At 35.5% G+C, this 20,424-nt stretch overlaps 1 protein-coding gene across 8 annotated transcripts in view; it reads left to right on the top strand.

The window, feature by feature from the left end:
• HERC1 (HECT and RLD domain containing E3 ubiquitin protein ligase family member 1) overlaps positions 1-20,424 on the top strand; it is a 111,402-nt gene that overhangs the window by 20,431 nt on the left and 70,547 nt on the right. For all 8 annotated transcript variants that reach the window (XM_075045525.1, XM_075045520.1, XM_075045523.1 and 5 more), the window contains exons 2-16: positions 2,811-3,766; positions 5,039-5,134; positions 5,449-5,643; positions 7,275-7,586; positions 8,277-8,373; positions 9,954-10,097; positions 11,537-11,664; positions 12,575-12,719; positions 12,804-12,975; positions 14,177-14,311; positions 16,072-16,237; positions 16,830-16,955; positions 18,207-18,428; positions 19,621-19,773; positions 19,953-20,085. In XM_075045525.1, coding sequence (XP_074901626.1) covers positions 2,837-3,766; positions 5,039-5,134; positions 5,449-5,643; positions 7,275-7,586; positions 8,277-8,373; positions 9,954-10,097; positions 11,537-11,664; positions 12,575-12,719; positions 12,804-12,975; positions 14,177-14,311; positions 16,072-16,237; positions 16,830-16,955; positions 18,207-18,428; positions 19,621-19,773; positions 19,953-20,085 — 3,154 coding nt within the window. In that variant the 5' untranslated portion in view covers positions 2,811-2,836. The remainder of the gene's footprint in view (positions 1-2,810; positions 3,767-5,038; positions 5,135-5,448; positions 5,644-7,274; positions 7,587-8,276; positions 8,374-9,953; positions 10,098-11,536; positions 11,665-12,574; positions 12,720-12,803; positions 12,976-14,176; positions 14,312-16,071; positions 16,238-16,829; positions 16,956-18,206; positions 18,429-19,620; positions 19,774-19,952; positions 20,086-20,424) is intronic.

Below are 20,424 nucleotides of genomic sequence, written 5' to 3'. Positions count from 1 at the left end.
TCTCTGCTGTGTTTTATTTCCAGCAGATGTCTGGAAAGTTCAAGTGCCCCACGAGAACAATGGCACGTGACTGTGAGACTACTGCTAGCCACTTGTAGAATGGTTCATCTGTCTCTTCAACCTGGCTGGGTGGTCTGTAACAGACTCCTAGCACGATATCTGCCTTGTTGGCCTTCCCTCTCTTATCCTTACCCATAAGCATTTGTTCTTATGCTCATATTCTCCTTTTGCTTATTTTGCCACTCCCCCCCCTTTTTCCTCTGCTGTATTTATAAACCAGGTTTAATTTTATTTCATTTTTATTATGAATTTATTTATTTTGATTTGCTGAGCTGAAAAGCCACACTCCTAGTCTTACCTTCAGGCTAGATTCTCTGTTAGGGTAGTTCAGAGTAATAATCTTTCTCTGCATGATCCAGTGTCAATCTTTAATGAGTTCAGGATATAGGTGATGCTAATTCAATTGATTATCATTTTATAAAATTGTGTAAAAATGCTTCACTTACCTAACCATTCTGGAAATGCTTGTTAATGCTACTCAGGATTGTATTTTCTTTTGTGATGACTCATGATCCTTCTGTGATTCACTAGATTCTTCTAACTTTTGAATCTGCAAATAATAGATTCACTACTTATGGGAAAACTTTTTATTCCATAATTGTGTAAGCTTGCATGTTTTACTATTAATTTTCAAGCTATTAATCTTACTGCTTCTTACCTACATATGGTTCTTCCCATGTGACATACTACATTGATACAGGTGCCTCTGCACTTTGTGTTGTCATTGTTTTACCAACTCATTAATCACCATATTACACTGTTGGTTTCAAGATAGAGAAGATCTCAAAGCTTAACTAAAAAGTAACCTGATTTTTTTCCTTGTTTTACCTCCAAATTTTGTCTTCCTAACACACAGTTCTTCTGTAAACTTATACCACATTAATTTTGGAATTAGTTTATTAGAGCATCATTTGCCTAAATAATAATGTATGCTCTTGAATATAAAAGATGCCCTTCTGGTGATTTTTTTTTTTTTTTTTTTTTTAATGGCTTACACTTTCATTTTGAGTAGTATGGTTAAGAGGTTTGCAGTGACTGAGCATTGGGGAACTACAAGGCCATATGCGCATTTGCCATACTGTTTGTGCCGTATGCCTATGGTGCGTCATCCCGAAAGAAGGACTTTGTAGAGAAAATAATCTGCTTTTCCAACACTATATTCTCCCTTCTGAAAGTGATCAAAGAGGACTTGTTGCCATGTTCAGTTTAAAAATTGATGCACTCAGATTAAATTTCAAAAATGGTCTGATATTCTGTAATTTAAGTGTAACCTTTCCATCTGTTGATTTATTTTAGATTTTTAATTTTGAAACAGTGAACAAAAAATGCAATCCTGTCTTATTAATTGTAAACCTTCAAACTACTTTTCACTTAAGCCAACTTACAAGTGGTTTAATATCAAAGCATTCAGGTTTCACACATGGAGTTTGTAACTGAGGTTTTTAGACCACCTGTGTAGAGCTCAGTCAGACCCTACTGCGTCTCTCAAGGGAATAACAAGAGAAAAAGGGATCTTTCCATTCAGCTAAATATGTTGACTTGAGTTCAGGCAGTGCAAAAGTCACAAAAGAGATGTATTCCAGGGCCTAGTGCTAGCCGAAAAAAGCTTTGTGTTATGTGGCAAGGATTGCCATTTTACCTGTAGGATTCCCAGGAATTTTGTAGCAATTTAATCATAATGTTTCATTGAGTTTGAATCCACGTAAAAGTGTCATGATTCATAACGTTGGGTTTTTTCCCTAAAATTGTCAGCAGAAAAAGATCTCAAATTCATTGATATCTTTGATTTGAAAGAATGTTGTAAGTTTTCAAGTTGGTTTGGCAACCAGTTTGAACTTTCTTGGTAAACCAATGTTGTTGCATTATTAAGTTTTCTCTTTACCTCCATGTTGTTAGTGATCCCTTCCTTAAATATCTGTCCTGAAAGCTTTGAATACTTTCAAAGTCATACTGTATACAATGTAATGTAATACATAATTTTCGATACTGTAAATTTACTTGGAGTAGTTGTTATGTGAATTTGGCTCTGAAGAGCCTATCCACTAAATTAATAGGACCTACGTAATGTGCTACTCTAGCAGTGAAGCCATATGTCCTGGTTTCCATTTAACATTGACATGGATTTTAAGGAGATCTCTAGCTTAGAAAGGGGGAAGAGTGGCCTGTGATGGCAGGACTTAGAGTTTGGTAGGTTGAGCCCTTAGTTATGGTCTGAATTAGTAGTCCCATTTATTGTAAAATGGAGGTTTACTGTGGTACTCTATTCACTGGTACACAGTTGTGTATGATCTTGTGCATTTTTTGAAGTCTTTGTCCTCAGTTTTGTTGTCTGTAAAGGGAATATTATTTATTCTAAAGAATATTAAAGTGTATTTTCTTTGAAACATAGCAGAATTACATCTGCTTTGTGTGAATTTTCATGCATATGGATTTAGAAAATGCAGACTTACACTAAAATTCTTACATTGTGTTAAGGAAGTTGCACATATGCATGTATGTACTTGTTTAAAAGGAAGATAAAAAATAATCTGCAAAACATCTTTTTTATACTACTAAACTATTCTGTTAGTATTTGATCTGAATTCCAGGTTGCAGCACTTACATGGGTAAAAAGGTAGAACTTTGGTAATTCTTGGTGATTAATCTTTTGCTACTTGCTTTCTTAAAGGATTATTAGGAATTGTCCTAGTGTGAGTAATAAGTTCTGCAGATAATATTGCACACCTATTTACAGTTTTTTTTATCTTCAGGACTAATGGCAAAGGAGTAAACCAACATGGCAGCTATGGTCCCACCTGTGAAGCTGAAATGGCTTGAACATCTCAACAGCTCCTGGATCACAGAAGACAGTGAATCTATTGCAACAAGGGAGGGAGTTTCTATCTTGTACGCTAAGTTAGTCAGCAATAAAGAAGTAGTGCCATTGCCCCAGCAGGTTCTGTGCCTCAAAGGACCTCAGTTACCAGATTTTGAGCGGGAATCTTTGTCTAGTGATGAACAGGACCACTACTTGGATGCCCTTCTTAGCAGCCAGCTGGCACTGGCAAAGATGGTATGCTCAGATTCTCCATTTGCTGGAGCGCTTCGAAAACGTCTTCTCGTGTTGCAGCGTGTCTTCTATGCACTTTCTAATAAATACCATGATAAGGGTAAGGTGAAACAACAGCAGCATTCACCAGAAAGCAGTTCTGGATCAACAGATGTGCATTCCGTCAGTGAACGTCCTAGGTCAAGTACAGATGCACTTATAGAAATGGGAGTTCGGACTGGGTTAAGCTTGTTATTTGCACTGCTAAGACAAAGTTGGATGATGCCGGCGTCAGGACCTGGCCTCAATCTTTGCAATGATGTTATCCATACTGCAATAGAAGTTGTGAGCTCTTTACCACCTTTATCTTTAGCAAATGAAAGCAAGATTCCACCAATGGGGTTGGACTGTTTATCACAAGTAACAACATTTCTTAAAGGAGTAACAATTCCAAACTCTGGGGCAGACACTTTAGGTCGGAGATTAGCTTCTGAATTGCTTCTTGGCTTGGCTGCCCAACGAGGTTCCTTACGATACCTTCTTGAATGGATAGAGATGGCTTTAGGTGCTTCAGCTGTAGTAAACTCTATGGAGAAAACCAAGTTGCTGCAAAGTCCAGAAGGGATGATCAGCTTTGATTGCTTTATGAGTATATTAACACAGATGCGACGATCTTTGGTAGGTATACCAGTTTTGTTTTTTCTACATTGCAAATAGAGTTGCATCCTTAACTTTAAATGGTCTCTCAACGCTGAATGCTAGTTTGCTCAATAGTTTGCTTAGTATGTTAAAAAAGGGGGAGGGGGTGTGTGAATTTTTTTTTCCAATATTTGCTTTGTTACCCACTGTCTCTTTCCCTCCCTGCCCGCCTGTTTCCTCATGGGTAAGATGAAACAGCAAAGCAATCCCTGTGTTGTCACTTTTGGCATTATGCTCTAACTTTAGAGAAAGAATCAAAGATGTACTTGATCCACTTGCACTTTACATTTAAGTTTATAGCAAGAAAGTTACAAATTATGGAACTGTTTTTAAGGCTTGCTATGCTGAATTTGCTTAGAATTCAAAGTTTTGCAGTATGCCTTGTTGCCTGTTCAAAGTTATTAATGTTGGACGTTCCTACTCTCCAGTTAACCTGGACCTCTGCTTATACATCTTTGGAGAATCAGTAAGATTTGAGATGTTTAGCATTTTTGCTACTGCTTGGAAATTAATACAATAAGAAAATGAGCTACATTGTTTGGAAGTATGGCACACTGCTTTGTATGTTGAGTGCTTACTTCTGGTCCTAGATGAATATTCTTTTTAAAGGTATGAAATGGTATCACAATATGCAGTCAGAAGCTGTGGCAAGCTTCTGCCTCATAGGCTCAGACGGAAACAGGGAATGACTTTTTCCCTGAGGTGGGCATTCTTTTCTCTCAGGCTTGTAATGCTTTCTGAAAAACATAAATTTTAAAAACTAAAAAATTTAAAGCATGAGGACCATGAGAAGAGCATGGCAGTGGCAGGATCTGAATTGGATTGAATGTCCTGATAGGCAGCTTTATTTGTTGTTGGTTTTGGACTAGATATAAAATTAGAGACCAAAATATGGGAGATATGTAAACACAAAAATAATTATGATTAGACATTTATAAAAAATAATCACATTAAACTCGACACAAATGACATGCATTTCAGAACAAAACAGTGTTAGGAGAAATTAACTCTAGACCCAGATATTTTCACAAAAATTAATAAATAAGAATGTTTAACTAGCACTTATCACATTTTTGTTATCCTGAAGTGTATGCAGATACCACAGCTCGGGGAGAAAGGTAGTTTACATATGCTTATAGAAAGAGCTTTCAATTTTGCTTAACTGTAAGAACAAATCCCTAATGTATTTTGTACAGGTGCACTGTTGCTGTATGGAAGTATTTTTCTCATAATAACATTTAAAAATTGTAGGGATCATCTGCTGATCGAAGTCAATGGAGAGAGCCAACTAGAACGTCTGACGGCTTATGTTCTCTTTACGAGGCCGCTCTGTGTTTATTTGAAGAGGTATGTCTTGAAATGAACCTGGAGTTTAAGGTAACTGTAGTTTCCTTCCCCCTCACACATCTGACTGGTGTGTGCATGTGGGTATGGTCCAGTCTCTGCTGAGTTATTCTGAAGTAGAAGAGGAAGGCAAGAAAAGGTGAAAAATGAAGATGTAGAGAAACAAAGTAATTTGGGCAAGCTAATGGTACGGCGATGGATGATTTGTGTTTCAGGCAGAGAATCATATTGAAGGGAAATTGAAGTTGCATTAAACATTGTGACTATTTGGAAAGAAATGAAAATGCTACTGTGTAATAAATCTCTCATTTTAATAGGTTTGTCGAATGGCATCAGACTATTCAAGAACATGTGCCAGTCCTGACAGCATTCAAACGGGTGATGCTCCCATTGTTTCCGAGACCTGTGAAGTTTATGTTTGGGGTAGCAACAGCAGTCATCAACTGGTAGAAGGAACTCAAGAGAAAATACTTCAACCCAAGCTTGCTCCAAGTTTTTCTGATGCACAGACAGTGAGTGACATTTATAGTGGTAATTTATGTACCATTTAACAGCTTCATAGTTACAGTATGAAATTGGAAAATAGTACTTTATTTCTGAAGTGTTAAGTTGTAATGAAGTAGATGCTCAGAAGTAATCACAGAAGTTGTTTTACTGAAAGTATCTCACTACTTTTATTGATTCTTGGAAAAAACATTCTTTTTCATTTTTAATTATATACAGAGATTGATATTGATGTAACAAGAACAACTGAATTATCTAACTTGGATGAAATGCATTTGCAGAGACGAATTTACTTGCCTGTAGTTATTTATTTTTTTTACAGTTGTTTAAAAGTTATCTTAACTACTTAATCTTCTGTTCCACTGGAGGTTTTCACACCAAGGTTGCCTAGTTTAAAAGTCCAAACCAGGCTAACTGCTGGCACAGCAACCTTAATTATCTTTCTGAAAATCAATATACAGTATGCTCTTTCTGCTCTCAGTCACAGATTCTGCAGTTACAACTGAGCACTTCTGTTGATGCGTGACACAGAATATAACAGTTTGCTTTTCTGTTACTATATTGGCTTTGCAGTGTTGACTTAAGTAAAAGCATTTTTTTGGTTACTGGACAATTTAGGTACATTTTGTGGAATTGTTTCTATTGACATCACTGATACATTTTATGTGCCAATGGACTGCAGGACCAGGCATCATAAAGCAAATTTATGCATTCAAAAAACTTTGTTTAAACAAAACACTAATACACAAGAGTGGAATGAGTGATCTGAGTGAATAGGTTACTCTTTAAATAGTATGGTATACACCCATACAACCTATTTATGTGATTTCCCACTGGGTTAAAGAATTTTTTCTTTAACCTTCGTTGATGATCTTTGTAGGATTTGTCTGTATGAAGTTAATTCACAGTAAATAGGGCTGTCGCTGTGCAGCCTACCACCTGCTTTGTGCCGTATTATGATGTGGACATGCAGTGCCTTTATGCCTCAGATTTGAACCTGCTTTGCACTTATGGTGTGCTAAGAATCCTATAGGAAATTATTCCAGGGTTAGTTGGTTTGCTATTAGGTCATTCTTAAGCTGCGTGCTGATTTTCCAATAGAGGCAAGTTCTTTCTTAAAAACTTTTAGTCTTATTTCTTTGGTGTTTATGTAATTAAAATGCATAGTCTCAAATGGTAGTGGATTTTTAGCATTTGGCGTATTTCTGTAATGTTACCTCTTGGTACTGGTTAAAACTAAGCAAAACCTACAGTGCTTTATCAAGCTGCTATTTTGTCTTTTTAATCTTAAAAAAATTAAGATACCTTCAAAGACTGTCCATTTCCATCCATGAGTCTTGGAGATCTGAAGGCAGCCTGAGTTCTGTAGTCTGTAGGAGAGATGCAAATAATAGATCAATTGCTATTTACATCCTTTACCTCAAGAAAATGGATTTACTCATAAAGTATTTTCCAGGAATTTGAATTGTACTGCTTGCTGAAGTGCAAATTCTCCTTAATGTTTATATTATGCTATATGAAAGGGTTATGTAAAGAAACCTGACATTCTGTTTTTAAAAATACAGACTTCTAGACTTATATGTGAATTTTACATTTATCTAATCTTTCTTTTTTATTGTCATAACCTTTTTGTTTATAGATTGAAGCTGGACAGTATTGTACATTTGTTATCTCTACGGATGGTTCTGTTAGAGCCTGTGGTAAAGGCAGCTACGGGAGACTAGGACTGGGTGATTCCAATAATCAGTCCACATTGAAAAAACTGACTTTTGAGCCTCATAGGTCTATTAAAAAAGTGTCATCTTCAAAAGGATCTGATGGTCACACTTTAGCATTTACAACAGAAGGGGAAGTCTTCAGTTGGGGTGATGGTGACTATGGAAAATTGGGACATGGAAATAGTTCAACTCAGAAATATCCCAAACTTATTCAGGGTCCCCTGCAAGGAAAGGTATGTTTTGTGTAGTAGAACACCTATTTTTGTTCTGTTCAGTTGTGATGTGTAAAATTTGAAATACAGAAAATCTTAAGAAAAAGTTCTGTGTTTTTTCTAACCTTCTCTTAGAAGCTGCTTTTGCTTTCAGCAAAGCACTAAAACTTATGATTGCCTTTAGGCATGTGATTTAGGCAATGGCATTGTCAGTAAACCTTCTCATAGTCTTAAGAGTAAAACTTGCTCATATGCTTTTGCTGAACTGCAATGACATTCCAGGAGATGGTTGCTTTTGTTAGCTGTAACATTAGGACTTCTCCTATACAACTCTTCAGTGACTTCATTTGATAAGTGGCTTTGTATTGTCCTAAAGGCCTTCTCTTCCCTATCTGTCTATGTTTTGGCCAGTGTTTTAAACAGCCACTGATGCTTCATTTTGCTGCTGTAAGACTAGGATATCATTATGTTAAATTTGCTTGATAAATAAATTATGACGAGTTTATATATAACTTCTCTTGTGTACTGATTTCCGCTTTATCAAATACTGAATAGAAAAGATTGCAAAGCTTAATTTATGTGTGTACTTGCTCCACACAAGTGAACAAGTCAGTTTACATAGAATGCCTCTGAAACTTGACTTTCATAAGCTTTCAAACTTCCTGTTCATTTTGTGTAAAAGCTTGATTTTTATTTTTGCATGTAATGTAGGTTGTTGTTTGTGTATCAGCTGGATACAGACATAGTGCTGCTGTTACAGAAGATGGAGAGCTATATACATGGGGAGAAGGAGACTTTGGAAGATTAGGTAACTTTAAAATTTCATGAGATGCTATTGAAAGAATTCCTGTGTCTGGTAATGGTACTATATGTGTATTTTCCTTGTTTTCTTATTGTCCCCTCTAAATACCTGTGTAGAGGTGTGTGTATATAGGTGACTGTATTAAAACTAGTGCAGAGACACTTAAAAGATTCTAATGCAGTTAATATTACAAAGATTCTATTTTTTAAAATTTTTCTTTTCAGGAAAAGTTGCCTTTGTTCATTCATAAGACTATATTTGATTGCCACTGTCACTTAAATGTAAACAGTAGACATTTTAAACTGGAATTCTACATAAACGTAATCTAGTGACGGTAGGATGGTTCTTTGAACAGTCATGAATAACTGGCTAATAATATCAAGGGTCTGATTCTAATGTGATACTAATAAGGATACTTGACATTGTTTGCCAGAATGGGTTAATGTCCTTTTATCTTAATATGTCCAAAAAGTTTCATTTAACTGAAACGAAAACCACAGTATTATGCTTACATTTCACTTGCATATTTCATCATCTTTGCTGTACAGCTGGTATGCCTAGTATAAAACCACCCTTCTCAAGCAGGTTCAATTGAACCAACAGCTTTTGCATAGAAAATTGCTTCAAGTTGGGCTTTAGTTCCTTTCTGCTGTCTTTGCTTTGAATATCATGATTGCCAAGTAGAGGGGTGAAAGCAAGTACCTCACAGGGGCAGAAGAGGAGAACGGTGTTTCACAGTTTTTCAAGGTAATAAGTGGAAGTGCTGAGTCTACCCCTGCTGTTAAGAACACTGGGTTAGAGGTTTAACCTACAATTTTGGGCTGAATTGTGGAAATGTTCTCATTGAGTTTTATGTTAATGTGGGGTTTTTATGTGCTTTGGGGAGCTTGGAGTGTGCAATGGTGAGTTCCAGTGTGCAGCTAAAAAGTAGCATTTAGTTAGGTCATAGTAACTTGTTCACATTTAATCAGTTATGGATATCATGTAGTATTCTTTCCCCTCTCTTCCCCATTTTTCTTCCATATCTGCAGCATTTCTGTAGTTTTAGACATGTAAATCATACTTATTGTGAAGTAGGTGATACTGTAATGTATTGGGCTTCTGCAGAAAGGACCAGTTAGAATTGCGACTGTCTAAAACTAGCTAGTTTGTTGGTTTTATTTGTCTGTGCAGTATGTATGCTTCTATTGACAGTAGTAAGAGTATGCTCTCATTTTAGTTTCCTCATGCTGTTCAGGCTACCTGCTGCCGAGTATTAGGAAGTGTAGCTACCTAATTAACTAGTATTAAAGGCAATTGTGCTAGTAATTCTTTTTATTTCTTTTAAACTAGGTAGAAAATAATCCTATGATTTAGTGGCAGTAAGGTATGAACAAGTGTTATGGATGGAGTACATCTTATAAAAATCATATGTTTGTTAACCTTACTACAGATCTCTTCCAAACCTTACTACAAATCTTTCCAAAAAGTGGGCAGAAATTATGTGATGATTACAATGTATATGGGGTTTGCAAAATCTTACTGAAATTACAAACCATAAATAGAACTTCAGTCTTCACAAAAAGAAAAATTTTTTTTTTCCTTAGGTCATGGTGACAGCAACAGCCGCAACATTCCAACTTTAGTAAAAGATATTAGCAACGTAGGAGAGGTTTCCTGTGGCAGTTCACACACAATAGCTCTGTCCAAAGATGGGAGAACAGTATGGTCATTTGGAGGAGGAGACAATGGTAGGTAAAACTAACATTATGGTAGTAATTTTCATCTTATTCCATCTACCTCATAGCCTCAGTACTCTTGAAGTTTGGGGGGGAGGGGTTTTGTCATTTGGTAGCTGTTCAAGTAAAGGATTTTAGTAAAACCTAAATACAATATTTTAAGTTTAACTGCAAGATTATAGACTTTAAGAAAGGATATCAGAAGGAAGAGGTGTTTCACAGAGCAGAAAGCTCAATGAATGCATAAGCAATTCTGGAAAAAATGCTATGCTGATAACTTTGAAATAAACTCACTCACTTGATATGGCAATAACTGTATTCACATACTAGAAACTGTTGTATTTAAACTGCCTCTTGAAGAAACACGTCCCATCTCAGAAATGAAGGGCTTCTGACCTTCATTGCCAGTAGACGCTTTGTCAAACACAGAATCATTCATTTTCTATTATTACCATATTTAGCTAAATTTTGTTATGCTGCTAGATAAAATTTAAAAGTCAGATTAAAATTGCTGTATTATTGCTTCCTAGCCTAGCGTGAGAAGAGAGGAAAATGCAGACTACAGAAATCTCATAATCAAATTGGTGGTTAATAGAACTGGGTAGGAATTTGAATTTCGTTTGAAAGCTAGCTCAGACATGCACATATAGAATTTGTCCCACTCCTCTGTCTTCCTCTTTCTGTAATTTCAGTTGAAAAATTTTTTAGCGGGACAGGCATCTTAATCTTCACAAAATATTGGAGTTTGTTCTTCTGTTTCAGTAAATTACAGAGAATTTGGCTTTTGGATATTAATGATACGCTACTACAGTGTTGTATGAAAGCTAAAGCAAAATGAATCAAAGCATAACATTTGTAAAAATTATCAGGTTTTGTAATATATTTCACATTTGATTTTGTTTCTTTGCCTTCCTTTTGAGGAATGTTTTTCTGTCAGCACACTGACATGGTCTGTGACAGTCCTTGTTTTTGAGGTCATTGATTGAAAATGGTGAAGTTGTGGAGAGAAATAGCTGCTTTCAGGAGAAACTTAAAGGAGGAATAAGGGAATAAAAATATTAATAGTTACACAAATGCACACAGCTGTTAGAAAAAATGCAGAAAAGATGGGGTTTTTTTCAAGTCACTTTGTAAAATAATCTTATTTTGCCGAATGTGAAAAGGTTTAGTGCTTTGGAAGGCTTTAGTAATTGAACAGCAGGCAATGAATAGTGTAGATATATGGAATTAATATTTCAATTTTTAAATACACTATAATAAATATGTATTTCTTGAAGTCTGTATTACTGCAATTGAAAGAGAATAGGTTTTATAAAAATTGTAATATGTTTTAATTTTGAATTTATACTCTGACACTTTTGGAAATCCAAAAAGAGTTGGTTTTGGGTACTTCTAGTTGTCATAGTTTATGTATTGAAAATACCTTCCACTTATGTTCCCTCCTTTTGCAGGCAAACTTGGTCATGGTGATACAAACAGAGTATATAAACCTAAAGTTATAGAAGCCTTGCAAGGAATGTTTATTCGAAAAGTTTGTGCTGGGAGCCAGTCTTCACTTGCCTTGACATCAACAGGGCAGGTAGGCAAAAACAAGTTTTCACTCAAATGGTGAGAGTTGGTGAAGATGGTGTGGGTTTATTATTTCAGCATTTATTATTTGACTGTTGAGAAAATATTCAACTAGTACTTAACTATCAGTAAAGTTCTTGATTAGAGATTGACTAAAATACTGAGGTCCTAATGCACTAGAGTAATTAAAAACGTGCTGAAGAATCCTGTAAAAGAGTCTTTTTAGACTCTTTTCAAGAGTCTAAAAGTAGTTTAGACTACTTTTCAAGAGTCTTGTTTAGCCACAGAAAATGAGTTGGGTTTAGGTTAATAATGTAACCAGTGCAAAATCAAATTGGATTCAGGAAGCAAAGTGGGTTCTGGAAGCAAAAAGCAGTGAAATGCTTGTAATTTTTAATGCATTAACCAACTCAGGTGGTTAAGTGTTTTAATAATTTTTTTTAAATATATGTGTATTTTAGAATATAGGTGTTAACTGAAAATTTTGTTTCTAATCTGAAAAAGCTCAGGAGAGTTTGGAGAGAAATGTTTAGCTGGTAAATAAGACTCCTTACTGGCATGATGTATGTACATGTAATACAATAAGCATTTCTACACATGTAACCTAACTGACCCCCACCCGCACCCCACTGTGATTCAAAGGCAATGGGTTTTAAAAGTATGGATTAGGCATGTTGAAGTTTACTGCAGCTGTTTCTTTTCTTAGAACAGCCTCCCCATTGATGTGCTCTGTGGCCAGTGATCTGAGTAGTTGGGGGAAGAAGTGCAGATGATATGAAATGTACATTAGAGTCCTGAAAGTACTGTACATGTTGCATAGTTGCAGTTATTGTGCAAGTGGTTATCTGGTATTTTATTTGTTCTTGGTCACCAGTAATACAAATTTGACATGCTCCTATTTTGTGGTTTGTTTGCTCTAGGTTTATGCATGGGGCTGCGGTGCATGCCTTGGCTGTGGCTCTTCAGAGGCAACTGCTCTCAGACCCAAGCTTATTGAAGAACTGGCTGCTACAAGAATAGTTGATATTTCGATTGGTGACAGTCACTGTTTGGCACTTTCTCACGGTAAAAAGAATAAAGTGTAGAAATACATAATCCCCCTCTTAATCAAAAGCAATTGTATCTCAGGTTTTGTCTTCTACTTTATAGATAATGAAGTTTATGCTTGGGGTAACAATTCAATGGGACAGTGTGGTCAGGGAAACTCTACTGGTCCCATTACTAAACCGAAGAAAGTAAGTGGTTTAGATGGAGTTGCAATTCAACAGATTTCAGCAGGAACGTCCCATAGCCTTGCCTGGACAGCTCTTCCAAGGGACAGGTAACAGTGACATTGGGGGACATTGGTATAAATTTTTTTTTTATACAAGTCAACTTTGGGATACATTTAACTCTTTCCTGAAAGTGTTAACTATGTAATGCGTTTCAAGTATTCTGCTTGTAATGTTTTGGACTGGAAAGTCTTTTCTTCTCTCTTCGTCTCTCTTCTTCTCGTTCTCTTCCTCTCTCTCTTCGTCTCTTTTCTCGTCTTCTCTTCCTCTTTTTAAATTTAAATTTCTTTTCTTCTTTTTAAATTTACAAGTGAAAATATAGCAGCACCAAGGATTTGGATGTTATATACAAATTTCTTTGTATATGAAGATTTCTTGCCTGCTGTTAGACAAAAATTACCTCTATTTACTAAAAATCGACAAGTTAGGCTGTGGGAGGAGAAACTACTCAGTATTTTTTATTTTGTGCTTCTGACAGGATTTTTTATGGCTTAGGCAGTTTCCTTTAGTGTAACAATGAGTAGACTAAGCAGAAGACTTTGGGAAATGGGGATGTTTAGACAAATTACTGATGTGGATTTAAAAATCTTTACAAATTTCTGGGTGGTTACATGTTAACCCAAACTAAAAAAAAAGTACCTAAATAAATAGTTTGGTTATTAATATACAATAATTGAAATAATACTTTGTTACACCAAAGACAAGAGCAAGTGATTGAAATGAAGCAGTAAGCATCAGATTTATACATGGACTAAAACAAAGGAATAGAAAAACTTAATATTTGGAAGATAATTCAGGAAGAATTTCAAATGCCCTGTTTTAAAGAGAGCAATCTTATAAAAATCAATTAAGAAAATAGTGAGACTCAAAACAGTACTAAGTGGTACTACTCCTTTTGAATTCTCCCTGCATTGTATCAAAGTCTCTTTATAATCTGGCATTTGTACTAAAAACGGCTTTGTGAGTACTAGTCAGCTTTTGCAAGAATCAGATTAAACACGTATGGCTTTATATTTATGGCATTGTAGGTGTTTTTGTTCATAAATGAAGAGTGATTTGTAAAGAACTTTACAGAAAAGAGAGCAGAAAATACCTTCAGGGATCAGGAAGTTAGTCTGCCTCAATCATAGTAGTTTGTTCTAAGAAAAAAATTGGTTTGGTCAAGCGCATACACAACCTGCTTAAACTGTTAATTTATTAAAGCAGTTAGAATATTTTCAGTAGTTAACTTGCTTTGATGTTTGATTCCAGGCAAGTTGTGGCGTGGCACAGACCCTATTGTGTAGACCTTGAAGAAAGTACCTTTTCGCATCTTCGTTCTTTTCTTGAGCACTACTGTGACAAAATTAACAGTGAAATTCCCCCTCTTCCTTTTCCTTCATCAAGGTATATATGTCATATGCATGTTATAGATTTATAAAATTTTTTTTTTCTTTACAGCAGTGGTGCATGGCTTAGTCCTGGTTAGTCTTTTCTTTAACAAGTATAAGTCTGTTTTATTTGCTCGTTCAGGTGCCATTTGTTTGTTTGTATAACACAGGAGCTTTTCAGTGCCTCAAATGTAGCAGGATATTTTGTGTGGAATTGATTTTAATTATACACTGAATGAAATATTTTCTTTCAGTTATCCTTTAAAACACATTTTTCTATATAGTTGAAATGCATTTACTATTTCTGTACATTATTTCTGCTTTGCCAGTTTTTCTTCCTATAACCTGTTTGAGTGGATGCTTACTGGCTCTAATCTACAGATAATCTTAGGCAAAAAAACCCCTCTTCAAGTGATAATCCATCAGTCCATACATTCAGTTATTGACTAACACATGTATGATGCTCAGACTGGGAGGTGTATAGTTACCATTGTGTTTTGAGTTGGGATCAATGCTCTGATAAAACCCTGTTTCCATCTAAGGAATGAGGATATTTTTCTACAAGTGTTTTTAGCATGGGGGGGTGGGCTATTTTCTTCTTGCAGCTCAAGGTCTCTGATCACCTCTGGAGAACTAGAAATTGTTCAGAATGCATGAAAGACTTTTTTAAAGGTTATGTATGACTCTGTTGTTCAGGTTATGTCAAGTAGTGTAACTGTTACAAAATGGAGAAAGGCAGTTCAATTTTTTCAGGAACTGATTGGCTGTGGAACTTTGTAATGAGGCATAGTATTACAGTTACAGCAGTTTGCTTCTGATACAGACAGAGCTTAGTGGTGGACAGTTTGGGATATTTCATGATCAGTTCCATGTGGTGGTTTGGGGTTTTGTTTTCTTTGGGTTTTTTTTAAAGATAAGATATTCCATTATTTTAGAAAGTGCAGTTTTATAAATGTGAGATTCATAGACATGAGATGTCACTTAGGTTTGAAATATATGGGCAAGAAGCATTTTCCTTGCTTTGGATTTGGGGAGCCTTTCTGCATTTCCACAAATTTGTCTTTTCTGGAAGGTGCTCCAGAAAATGAAATGCAACAAAACTAAGCTTATCATGATAGTTCCATGCTGACTGAAACAGCCTCTTGAGAAATCATTAGTAATCGTTATTACAGCTTCCAGATTTGCGTCTTTTCACGAAAGGTGATGTTTTTAATGTATTGCTATAAAACATGAAAGCATGAATGTTTCCTCACTGACGTTTGCAAAAACCCACTATAAATATCGAAGATCCTTATGAATCTTTTTTTCCTTGCTACAAAGTTTTTCAAAAGTTTTCTTTTTTAGGAAGACTAGAAATTAATATCCTGACTTCTCATTTTTAATCCAATTGTACTCCTAAATCTCCTGAGAGAGGATTATATTTATTACTTCTTAAAAGGTGGGGTTTTTTTCCTTTTTGAGGAATATATTTGTCTGCCTATTTGTGTATTTTGGGATGATTTTGCCTCCTAATTCATGGGAATACTTTTCTAAACTGAATGCCTCTTGGAACTATTGTCCACAAAGACACTTTTCTCTCTTCTAGGTTTGTTTTTTGTTCTTTTAAGCAGGTTGGCAGTCGGTTTTCAGAGGAGTTTCTTTGAAGTCCCAGTTGTAATTTACTTATCTTTCTGTTAAGCAAAATCAAATGAGAGTTAAAAGCTTAGTGCGCAAATAAGTGTAAGGGAGCAAGGCTAATAATAGAAGAGATTAACAGGGATATATTTCTTTTTACAGGGAACATCACAATTTTCTTAAATTGTGTTTGAAGCTGCTTTCTAATCATCTTGCACTTGCACTGGCTGGAGGTGTAGCTACTAGCATTCTTGGCCGGCAAGCTGGTCCTCTTCGAAATTTATTGTTTAGACTGATGGACTCTTCTGTCCCTGATGAAATCCAGGAAGTAAGTAATGTTTCTTCTGTTCACATGTGAAAATTCTACTACTCTCTTTTCTTTCTTTCTTTGACTGTGTAATTAGAGATTTGTCTGACTTTCTGAACTTGGCACTCTGATGAACATGATTCTTACCCGTTTTACTCATTAAAGTTAAAAAATTTAATCACCATCGCTGTTTTATGATCCGAAAGCAGAGGCGAATGTTTGCATAAGAATTTCAAAAAGCTGCTTTTATTTTGTAACATTTTAGTTGTTATTGTTTGTAATAATGAGCCGAAAATGTTAATGCTTTGGATTGAGTAACTAGCTTACTTGAGTAACTTCTCCTAAGATGGCACTCTTATGGGAAATAGCAATTTACAAAGAATTTTTTATTGTTTTGACAATATGTTGGTCTCGTTTCACTCCTTCAATGTACCGCCTATCTTTGCATCACAGAATAAAAGATTAATATGCTATTGTGTGATAGAATTCTGATGTTAAATGAAATTAAGTGGATGTTTTGGATATATCGTGTTTGATGTATTTTTTAAAGATACAGTTGAGTTGATGCTTTCCCCCGTGCGACTGAAAGTTTTTTCTGCTACTCTAATTTTAGGTTGTAATTGAGACTCTCTCAGTAGGAGCAACTATGCTACTTCCTCCATTGCGAGAGAGAATGGAATTGCTACATTCTCTTTTACCTCAGGGTCCTGATAGATGGGAAAGCTTATCAAAAGGACAGGTAAGGTCTGTCTTTGAAAGCAATTGTGGTGTGTTTTTTTGGTGTGTTTTGTTTTTTTTTTTTTTTTTCTTTTGCTAGAACATTTTGAACAGTGAGGAGAACCTCATTTGCAAAGTGCAAGCAAGTTATTGGTGAGATGCAGTGCAAAGCCCAACTTTACAAAATCTGTAGGTAGCCTGGCTAAATCAGAATCTAGTGAGGTAGGGAGCACTACATGTTTTCTCAAGTGAAGGTTGACTACAGAAAGGTTAGGAATTGCTGTGTTAGAGTATCTAGACAAGTTTAAAGATCAGATATTTTTGAATACTAGCCTGATTTAGCAAGTCTTGGTAACAGAAAGTTAACTATTTTCTATTAAGAATACTTATATAATGCTTTTCCTACATGGATTTCACCCTACTTTGCAAAGATGACTGGGATGTTACTTTTTTTTCTTTTTCTTTCTTGAATGTAAAGATCAGGTATTAATGCAGGTTAGGAGACTTGCCCAGCATCTTAAAAGTGGAAGGAAAGAAATGCAAAGAACATCTGTTTCTGTTCTTGAGGGCAGTAGGAACTGAAGCTTCAGCAGTAGTCTCAGATTAAAAAATGAGAGAAACTGTTATTCAGTTCTGTACACATAGGATCCTGGTCAAATCCTTTATTTCATACACTGTGGAATAGACTGGTTTACTCTGATACTGAAACTATGAAGAGGAATCTTCTGATCTAATCTTCTGAAGATTTCTGAAGATTAGTACTGGTACAAACTAAAACACCCAACAATTACTAGGGTAGAACAAGTTTTGATTTTTCAGGATTCATAATGCGCAATAGTGGGGAACAATACTGAAATTGAAGGTTGTTATCTGCATCTGCCACCTCCCTTGGTCTAATGTATGCTTCTCCTGCTTTTTGCCATTTTCCTTTTTCCTATGTATAGATTAGAATAATTGCCCCCCTCCCCCCCCAATAAGATAACTAGAACAAACTGAAGAAAGCTTTTGGTCCAGTGTGTAATATCTCTCTCTTAATCTCAAATCTTTACTAGGTATGGTCATTTAATTTGGTATATTTATCTGTTCTCTAATATAACAAATCTGCAGGAAAAAACTGGTTTGGTTTTTTTTTTTGTAAAGTCCTCCAGCTTATTTTCATATCTTATTAGAATATTTTTACTGCATAACTATGCCTGATGTTTTTTTCTTCTTAGCTCATTATTTTGTCTTCGTTAACAAAGAAAGTTTCTTGTGTCTAAACATTTTTCTTTAGAGAATGCAATTGGATATTATTCTGACAAGCTTGCAGGATCACACCCATGTAGCTTCCCTGCTTGGCTATAGCTCACCATCTGATGCCACAGAAACTTCCTCATTATGTATCAGCTATGGAAATCTCTCTGATCAAACATATGCTGTCCAGAGTAGTCATCCGGATACTCATCTAGCTGAAATCCTAATGAAGACTCTTCTAAGAAATTTGGGATTTTATACAGTATGTATAGGCCTTGTATTTATTATTTTTTTAAAATGGTAATGAATTTTGAATACTTGGAAGGGTTAAAAGTTTTTCCCCACTTTCAGAAAATGGTGCTCTTTTTGTTTAGATAAAGTAGTAGTGCCATATATATTTGTCCTGAAGTGGACTAAAATCAGTTAAATAATTTCTAACATTATGGTTCTGATACTGTTATACTGGTATTTATTGTTTAACTTGGCTTATGTAAATGTAGATGGTTTCATATCAGACTAAAGTATTTTATTGCTCTTACTTTGGCTTCAAAAATTTTTGGAAGATAGAATGTAACCCATCAAGTAGATTGTATGGAACCCTTTTTGTCAGTATAATCTCAGCCACCAGAGAAGGATAGGCAGATGCCAGAAACGTGAATCTGTTTAATTAACTTCGCTAGGGTAACTACCTTATAATAGTGCAGCAAGTACAGGTCAGCTGTCTTATTATACATAATAGTGTGTCAAACAGATTGTTTAGGGGAGTGTAAGAGCAAGTAACTGACTCGCCCTTTTTATTTAACTAGCCAGTTAAATATAACAGTGAAAAGAAATTGGAGATTTTTACTTGTCTGGCATAGTATCCCTAGTTCCTGATGGTGAGGGTTGCTAGTTTTTTATTCTTTTTCTCTAGACCTCCACCAGACATTTAGATTGAGCTATCTGCTTTGAATTTTCTACTTGAAACTAGCTCAGTTTTTTCAGTAGATTTCAGAATGAAGTCAAGCAGCCATCTACCTTCTGCTCCTTTTGTTGCCATCCTAGATAATGCAAGGAAGGATTCTAACCTGAAACGTATCAGCCCACAATAAATTCTAAAGGGTTATTACTTATTTTAACATACTGTGATTTGGGAGCAGGGTGGGAAATAAGTTCTTTCATCCAGTTATCCATGGTGAGTTGAACAAAAAATATTTCTGCATCAGAAAATACCCTTTTTTGGAATAGAAAAGTTCACCTGACAGCTATCACAATCACTACTGTGATATTCTAAATGATTGTAATTTCAAGTTTGGTTATCCCATAATCCACTTGACATTATCTGATTTCTTCGATAATTACAGGTGCACATGGTAGAAGTAAAAAAAGCTTCTTTGTAAGATTATAGTAAAGTATTATAGCATTTGAAGGCAGAATTAATTGTTCTTTTTTTCCCCCCCTTTTTGTCTTAATAGGACCAAGCCTTTGGAGAACTGGAAAAAAACAGTGATAAATTTTTACTGGGTACATCATCATCAGAAAACAGCCAACCTGCTCATCTTCATGAGCTTTTATGTTCACTGCAGAAACAGTTGCTGGCTTATTGCCACATCAACAGTGTTAGTGAGGTGTGTGCCCTTATTTTTATCATTTGGGGGGGGAAATTAATTCAATATGCATAAACACCAGAATGTTGTAAGGTCCCTGTTGAAAATCTTCTGAATATTTGAAAGCTAAACTGATTTTAATAATTAACCCCTTAAATGCAGTTACAGAATTATTCTTAGGTATGTTTGTTTCCTTCCAGAATTCCAGCAGTGTGGCACTGCTTCACAAACACCTTCAGCTTTTATTGCCTCATGCTACAGATATCTATTCCCGTTCTGCAACACTGCTTAAGGAAAGCTCTTGGAATGGTAGTGTTGGGGAAAAACTGAGAGGTAAATATTCATGCAAAAATCAGTAATGGTGGCTCTGTAAGCTCAGGGCAGTTCTTATTTGCTTAGATTTGAATAATAAAATACCTTATTTTCCCTCAATCTGATAAAGTAGACATCCCAAGCCTCCCCCAAAGGAGGAGATTAAGTGTCTACCCAAGGGTAGCAAATGGTTCATGTTTTTGATAGAACATCTTGCATACAGAAAAAATACAGAACAGAGAGGATATTGTCTCTCTGCATTATTGTTTCAGTTTCGTTAGTTCTAGATTTCTCTCTTTAAAAGTACATTTTTTCTGATATTAATGAAAAGTGTGAAAGTAAAATATGGAATAGATTAAT

The sequence above is a fragment of the Buteo buteo genome, chromosome 13 (assembly GCF_964188355.1).
Source record: "Buteo buteo chromosome 13, bButBut1.hap1.1, whole genome shotgun sequence".
NCBI classification, from domain to species: domain Eukaryota; kingdom Metazoa; phylum Chordata; class Aves; order Accipitriformes; family Accipitridae; genus Buteo; species Buteo buteo.
Note: the sequence above shows the minus strand (reverse complement) of the source record. Positions and strands in the feature narration are given on the sequence as shown.